Below are 8047 nucleotides of genomic sequence, written 5' to 3' on the forward strand. Positions count from 1 at the left end.
CCAATCAGGGATAGGGGAAGGTGTCCCTGCCCATGGCAGGGGGTGGCACTGGATGAGCTTTGGTGTCCCTTCTAATCCAAACCACTCTGGGATCCTGTGATTCTGCATTGTCTGCTTTTAAATTGATAAAAAGCTCCTGAAGAATGTGAGAAAATGCATTGGGAAAAGAGTGTAAGAAAGTGAAAAAGAAAGATCTGTAACTGCAATAAGCTGATGAGTCTGAAAAACTGTTTCAATCCAGAAACATTCCAAGTGCCTTTTTGCTCAACAAAGTTTTTACAATGTTGGATAAATTTGAGGAAATTAACTGAATTTCTGCTGTGGTCAGTGACCTTCCCTGGCCTCTCCTCTCACACAATCCAGTACCAGAGCATCCAGTACCCACACCTGACAGGAGTTCTATCTACAGCCTTCATCTGAGCAATGTCCAACACACCAAGAGTCACTTTGCCATTAACAAGGGAACCAAACCCTGAGCTTCAACCAATTGGATTTGTTACTTGGCACCAGCCTTGGGTGTGGCACAGGGGCAGCAGATGTGTGAGACACCACAGCCTGGATCAGCTTCTCTAAGAGCATCTTCTGCAAAGCAAAGATTAGAAAAATAACAGCAATTTCCTCCTTGCTCAGCACAAAAAGACATTCTTATACTGCTGCCAAGTACTTAATCGTGTGTATTTTCATCAGGCAGATAATACTCAGAGCCTGATCTGTAGAGTTCAAAACCTTTATGTTGTTTAAGAACAGTTTTTCAGACAATTTAGTGTTGGCCTTTTTTTTTTTTTTTGTGCAGTGGTTTTATGGAGTTGCTCTGTCAGAGAGAAAAAACTGATTTGCAATGTGTGGCAGCAAAAGAAGAAAGAACCAGACTGTTTATCAATACTACGAAACAATTTTGCCAGTTTTACATGAATACCACAACAAATCCATGGATTTTCTACATTCTCAGCACAGATCTGCACAACTCAACCTCCATCCCACAGCTCTCCTTTATTAGAAACAGGATTTAGGCTTCTCAGCCTGAAACTCAACTGAAAGCTGTCCAAAACTCCTGCAACTTTATTGCAGAGAGAAATGAAGTGTTAATTTGGAACCCTTCTTACCAAATTAGCAGGAGATAAGGTCAGGGGATGCAGACAATGAGAGAGCTGATCAATTACAAGGGTCCATGAAGGTAACTGCTCACAGGACAGAGAGGATGCTGACTTTTATCAGTTAATTGGAACAAATTCATCACCACCTGCTAGCCCCTGTTGTTAGAAAAGCCTCATTAAGTGTCTTGCAGCTCCCAGGGGCAACGTGTAAAGAGAGTGAGAACCTGTCCTGTTCCTGGCAGGGGCACTGCCCCTGTGACCCCTCTGAGGAGGGAAACGGTGAACCTGTTCCAAGAAAGCTCACTCCAGCCCCTCAACATTCCAGAGTCAGCCAGGGAGTCCTGGGATACTGGGAGACACCAGGCCAGCCTGCCCACCTTCCACTGAGCCGAGAAGGAGCTCATCCCTTCATCTCCAGAACCTGTTCCATGAGCAAGACCAAGTCACAGCAGGGTCCACTTCAACCATCCTGGTGTCTTGTTGGGTTGAAGGGCCAGACAACAAAATCCTAAGTTTCTGAACAAACTGAAGATGGAATAAAACTTCAGATTAAACCACCTTGCTTTGTGTGGGGGACATTACTCAAAAATCTAAGTGGAATAATGAAGTATTTAGCAAGGTCTGTGGTGACAGGACAAAGAGTGATGGTCAATTTAGACAAGAAATTGGGAAGGAATTGTTCCCTGGGAGGGAGGGGAGGCCCTGGCACAGGGTGCCCAGAGCAGCTGTGGCTGCCCCTGGATCCCTGGCAGTGCCCAAGGCCAGGCTGGACATTGGGGCTTGGAGCAGCCTGGGCCAGTGGAAGGTGTCCCTGCCATGGCAGTGGGTTGGAACTGGATGAACTTTAAGCTCCCTTCCACCCAAAGCAGTCTGGGATTCTAGGAAATATTTTTCCCTCCAAAAACCTACTTCAGCAAGATGTTTCTGATGGTGAAGTCCTTCTTTACTCTTCCCTGTCACTGGCTCATTACAGAACACGTCCTCTCTCAGGAGCATGTAGCACCCAAAATCCAAACAGCTGAAAGGCTGAAGCGCCCCTGCCTGCAGCACCTCACACCATTTCCTCACCATGCTCACAGCACTCTTGATAAAATCACTGCCAGATCCACCTGCAAGTCCTTGGGAATCCTCTCCAGCAGAAACTCCATCCCTCAGGTGATCCCTGCTTCTGGTGTGAATTGCAGTGTTAACCCTGGGGGAGGGTGGGCACGCAAAGCTGCTCAGCAGTGCTGAGCCCGATGCTGAGCCCGTTCTGCTGCTCACTCTTTGTTCCCTCTTGTGCCAAATGTGTCTTTTTCCTGGGATGAGGATCCTGGGATGAACACAACTGCTCTGTGAACTGTGCCATGTAAGACACCAACTTCTGCATTCTCTCACCAATGCAAATCTCTTCGGTTTGAATCGTTTAAAGGGCAGCATTTAATTAAAAAGGAGAGGAGGACAGGGGGGTGTGGTCTAAGGGGAGAGCCCAGGTTGTTAAGTGTGAGCAGACTGTGTTAATTAAATTAACCCGTGCTCCTAGCTGGACCAAAGCCTTGGAGAACCAAATTTCCTGTCTCAGTTCCACCCCTGCAGACTTTCACAAAGGCAGGGTGGAGCTGAGAGAGATGGGACACGTCAATAAATGAGGCGGCTCTGGCAAATGGATCCTGGTGCTCTTGTCACTAGAATAAATACTAATTATGACAATTAGGTACTTGAATTAAGATGTATTATGGCAATATTTGAGGTCATTAGAAGTAATAATCACATTCTTAGGTGGCAGTGAAATCAGTCACTGAAAGGCAAAGTTCCTTTTATTTCAGAGATGCAAAATGACAGAACAGTTTTCCAAGTGAAAATCCACAGACAAGGACAAAGCAGGGCAGTAAATTTTCACATTATACCTCACACTGCCAATTACTGATGGCTGATGTCCACCTCCTCTTGAACCTTTTTACCCCTAAAACTGTCAGAGAGAAGGACTTGGACTTTTTCACTCAAATAAATCCTTGAAATAATTCCACATGCTTATAATTTATATTACAAATCCTGTATTTCAGCTGAAACTTCTTCACTCTGTACCTCACTGATATGAGATCAAAGATGGGCAGAAATCAGTGAATTTCCTCTTTCATGAGTTTTCTCTGAAAATCTCGGACACCAAACGAACTGGCAAGTGCAACTTTTATGTCTTTACTCAATTTCAGCTTCCATGAACTCTGCCTCTGATCTTAAGAGTTAACTTCTAGTTTCTCCCAGTGTCAAATAAAAATGCACAGATTGCAATATTAAATTCACAGGGGTAGTTCATTATGAAGTTCTGGCCGCTGTTTGGCTCAAAAAGATCTGGTTTGTGAGCTTTCTACAGAGTCTCAAGAGGTCATTAATTCCCTTGTGATCCTAATTAATTAAGAAGAAGGTTAGGAAAAAAAAAGAGAAAACACCCCCCCCCCCCAATTTTAATTGCATTCCCATTTTGCAGGTACGCTAAAAATCAAACAAATGCAGGGAGGCAAATGTGGATTCTGTGGAGAAGACTGATGATCTTACAGAAGATTTTAAGCTGTGAGTTTTCATCTGAGGAAGTTCTGATCTGTGTCATGGAGAATCATTCTGAACACAGAACCAAACTCTGTGCCATGCACTGTGGCAGGCAAGTGCTGAGGACAGAAACTGGGGACAGAAACTGGGGACAGAAAGGACACTCTGGTTGTGCAGGACACTCCAGCATGTGTGTGATGAGGCACAAACCAGCAGCACTACTCACCCCCACGAAGCTTTTGGCTGAGAGAATCCTCTGTCCAAGTCTGCTCCCAAACCAGCAATCCCACAGTGCTGGGACAAGTCTGTGTCCCCAGCCAGCCCAGGGAGGGGTGGCAGCAGTAAAATGAAGCCTAAATCTGCTCCCTGGGATTGCCCAGTGCTCAGTGGCTGACTGCGGTCATTTCTCAGCTCTGCAGGTAAAACTGGCAAGGCAGAGGAACATTCCCAGAGGTTTCGTTCCCTAGCTCACTGCTGTCCTTTTAAAGTTGTCATGATTCCACTTTTTCTAACCCTGCCTACTGACTCTGTCATCACCCCACATCCCCTTGGAAGTGGACACTTACACATGGAGTAGCCAGTACTTAGCAACTCCTCTGTTACTACAAGAGCTGAAGGAATCCCACTTACTTCCACTCTTTAGCAGGTGCTGCTCCTCCTCCTTCAGCCTGTTCTGAATAAGACGTAACATGTTGGCTGTTTCCTGCAAGAGGAAAAAAGGATTGCCTTAGGAAAGCTGCCACAGGTAGAATGGGACTAGAAAATGTCAGCATTGGAAATATTTTATGGAAAAATAGGTCTGATTTGAAACATGAAGCTCCTGCTCACTTTGAGTGGGAGGGTCAGGATATAAAGGCCAGGTCAACCAGTGCACTGAAAATCAACCTTACATCCCCACTGGGTGAAACATCACTTATCCCATGGAAAATGAGTTTCTTTGTCTTCATCCCGCAGAACATGACTGCTGGTGCTTTGAAAAGCAGGCTTTGGTAGTTGTTTTCAGCCAACACTCCATTAAACACCAGAACTGGTTTGTGAAATGACTTCACTTCCAAACACACACCCAAACCAGAAAGAATCCACACCTTCCCAAGCATGCAAACAAAACTGGAGCAAACAACCCTATCAATAAGCTGGAAAAGTACAGCCATGTATTTATGACACCACACTGTAGTGCAGAGGAGAACCAACCAAATGTGAAGGTCAATGACACTAAAAAACCACAGAATGGGACCTTTCTAGTCCATTTTAAATGACATTTAGCTTTAATTTAGGTAATGCTAATGGTGAATAGCAAACTGAACCTGATGGAGTAGGTAAGATACGAATGCACAGAATCAGGCACAGACAGAACCCACAACAGGAACAGGTGGCAACAGCTGATAGAAGATTTAGCCACAAATTTTACTAATTTTAGTCTCTTCCATTCCAGTCAGGTAGAGGAGAGTTAATTAATTGTGGATTGAAGTAAGATTTTTCTGAGCCTTTGACTTCTCTATGCAAAATATGATTATAATTAAAACCACCAGTTGCTCTGATGTGATCAGACCTCCACACTTACAGTGCACTTGTGGGAAGGAAACGTGGACTCAGCCGGAATATTCATGGGACAGAGGGAAGAAAGTAAAAAGAGCATCTGAAAGTGGTTGAATGGAGCCCAACCTTTTCGCACTTCCATGTGAAAATGTGTTTCTGTAAGTGTGGAAGCTGAGAAAGGAACCTCCAAGGACCACCCAGCACATGAGGAAGTTGCTGGAAACAGAGGCCTGGGGACAGACTGCAATGATCCAACACAACTCGGCATAAATACCTGTCCTGGGAATTGAAATTCATGCTGGAAAAGCTCGCAGGGAAGATGTTTCCAAGTGGAAGTGATGTGTCACCTGTACCTGGTGAGAAACCGAGCTCAGTGCCTCTCTCAAGGGGATAAACCCTGATCCAAAAATCTGCTTTGGACAACCACACAAACTGCCTGCTCTACAAACTCTCAGTGCTAACAGAGACAGGGGCTCCATGGATACCAGGAATATGGCTAACAGATGCTTGGGACCAAAGGAATAACCCTGCAAAACTGAAGCAGGTGTGACAGTGTCCAGGGGGATAAAGCAGAAAGGTCAGGATGCCAAATCCCACGGAACGAGACCCTCCAGCAGCAACTTGCATCACCAGAACTACTGAAATCTCCAAAGTGATGGGTGTATTCTGCAGGGAGGAGCTGATTTCTGCAAAAACAAGGGAGGAATAGGCACAAGCATGGTTTTTAACTTGTTTTGTGTAGATTCAGAACATTTGAAATACTCTATGGAGGAAACTGCCCCTCCTTATGAATTCCTTCTTCACAAGTAACGTGCTCCACCCCCTCAGTGCCAGCAAAGCCTTTTCAAAAATGATGAAAATTGAAACGTATGTGGACCTGAGGCAAAATTTTCAGAGGTCTCTAGCTAACAGTGTCTCCTTTGGTCATTCCAAGGCCATCCAAGGCTTCCCTCTGCATCAGTGAGTCCCAGTATTTCCTCACTGAGCCTCACAATTGCTATCATTTTTATCTTTACCTCTTCCTCCCAGCCAGTCCTAAGGGTTAAATATGGTCAGCGATTTCAGTAAGCCCCTGCACACCTTCCCAGTGCAGCCTCCCCACTGCTCTGTCCCTGGGACAAATGGATACTTGAGGGGTCAATCCCCCATGAATCCCAACCCCACTGGCTGCTGCAGCCCACACAGTGCCTATGGCAAAGAAAGGCCAAAACAGGATACAAGAAAAAGACATTTCCCAAATGTCACGGGGACGAATTCATAAGCCCAGGAAGCACATTTAGAATGTTCAAAGAGCAGTGAAATAATCAGCATAGACATAATCATTGCCTGGCACTGTAATTCCAGACACACACCACGACAGCTGAAGCTGGCAATTCCAATTTAGACAAATGAGCAGCTCCCTTACCCTCCTTCCCTGCTCCTTCCCTTCTCCCACTCTCCAGCTCTGAGAAAAGCACTTGTGCAGCGACACAAAAGGAACCTGCTGCAAACGAATCCATCACAACAAAATTAAGCCAGGCAAATTCTCCACTGCAGCTCAGCATGTGCCTACCCAAGGTCCTGACTGGAGGATGAGGTGCTGCATCTGTGGGGAAAACAGCAGGGCTAAGACGGGGTTCATGAACTTAAACGACAAGAGAAATGAAGGCTAAAAGAATGTTTACCCACGCAGATGAGCCACTTCTCCCCCTTTCCTCCAGCCTTTCACCTGTGCTGCTGCCAGCAGCTCAGCTGATGTCATTGCAAGCCAGCCCAGACACTTAACTGGCAGGAAAAATGTTGTTTTTCTGCTGGTTTAGGTGTCTGAATAACTTGATGCATGGCTAGTTAAATGCCACTGTCAGCCCAGGGGACCTGCTGAGCCTGTGCATCCTCCCTTCCAGCAGCAGCCTATGGCTCCATCACTGCCACATCCTGAAAAACTCATCAGAAACTGCAGCAACAGAAAATGTTTTCAAAGGGCAGCTCCAAACCAGTCAAATCAGTGAACTGCTGGTTTCTGTCCTTAACAAGTGACATCTTCAAAGAGGGGGCAGAAGGTACGGCAAATCACAAATCTAGAAAGTAAACAGAATTTATCACTTCATTTTTTTAAGGTTTTGAATGCCTGCAACCATCACAGCTGCATTTTTTTGGCCTGAGCAGCTTCCACCTTCCAGGTGGTGGAGGTGTGACACCACCTCCCCCACATCGCAGCACCTTAGCAGATGTGGTTTGTGGCAGCTCAGCAAAGCCCAGCCTGTGCCCATCAGAGATGGTTTTCTGTTTGAGGCTGGGCACCTGTGTGTGTGATCCATGGCTCCTGAGCTGTGACAGGGCACAAGAGCTGGGGGTGATGGACTGGAATGCTGCAGGGGCTCCTTCAACACTCAGTGTTGTACCAGGGCCCAGGGGCTGCTCAAGCGTCACATTTCCCTTGCAGTGTGGCAGGGTGACAGCTCCATGAAAGCAGAGATGTGACGTGCCCTGTGCTCGTGCAGCTCCCTCAGGGAACAGCCTGATTGCCTTGGGATGCTGGATGGGTAGGAGCCACTATTTAATCCCCTGCTGAGTCTCTCCAGTAAAAACAGCAGGAGCTGTAGCAGCAAACACTCTCTGGATCCTCCTCTACAAGTGAATTTTACTCACATAAAGTGGCAGCTCCCACTGAGGAATCACGGTGTCAAATCAACACAATTTAAATACCAATTAACACAAAATCCAAACCAACCTGCCCCTTCAGAGAGACTCCCAGGACTTTCAGGGTACCAGGGATCGCTGGGGCTCAAAATCCTGCCTTAGGGGCAGACAGATGGAAATTCTCCTCCTCTGCCTCATACATTATGCAGCCTCTCCTGGGTGTAAATCTGCCCAAAGGATTCATTTTTGCAAACAGCTGAGGGAAACAGGCAGCA

The 8047-nt window shown here is 46.2% G+C and overlaps 1 protein-coding gene across 3 annotated transcripts in view; it reads right to left on the reverse strand.

Annotated features, from left to right (window-relative positions):
• The window catches only part of CLUAP1 (clusterin associated protein 1), a 58267-nt gene that overhangs the window by 17485 nt on the left and 32735 nt on the right, over positions 1-8047 (reverse strand). For all 3 annotated transcript variants that reach the window (XM_017741312.1, XM_017741311.1, XM_008639072.2), the window contains one exon: positions 4248-4320. In XM_017741312.1, coding sequence (XP_017596801.1) covers positions 4248-4320 — 73 coding nt within the window. The remainder of the gene's footprint in view (positions 1-4247; positions 4321-8047) is intronic.

The sequence above is a fragment of the Corvus brachyrhynchos genome, unplaced genomic scaffold, assembly GCF_000691975.1.
Source record: "Corvus brachyrhynchos isolate BGI_N302 unplaced genomic scaffold, ASM69197v1 scaffold58, whole genome shotgun sequence".
NCBI lineage: Eukaryota > Metazoa > Chordata > Aves > Passeriformes > Corvidae > Corvus > Corvus brachyrhynchos.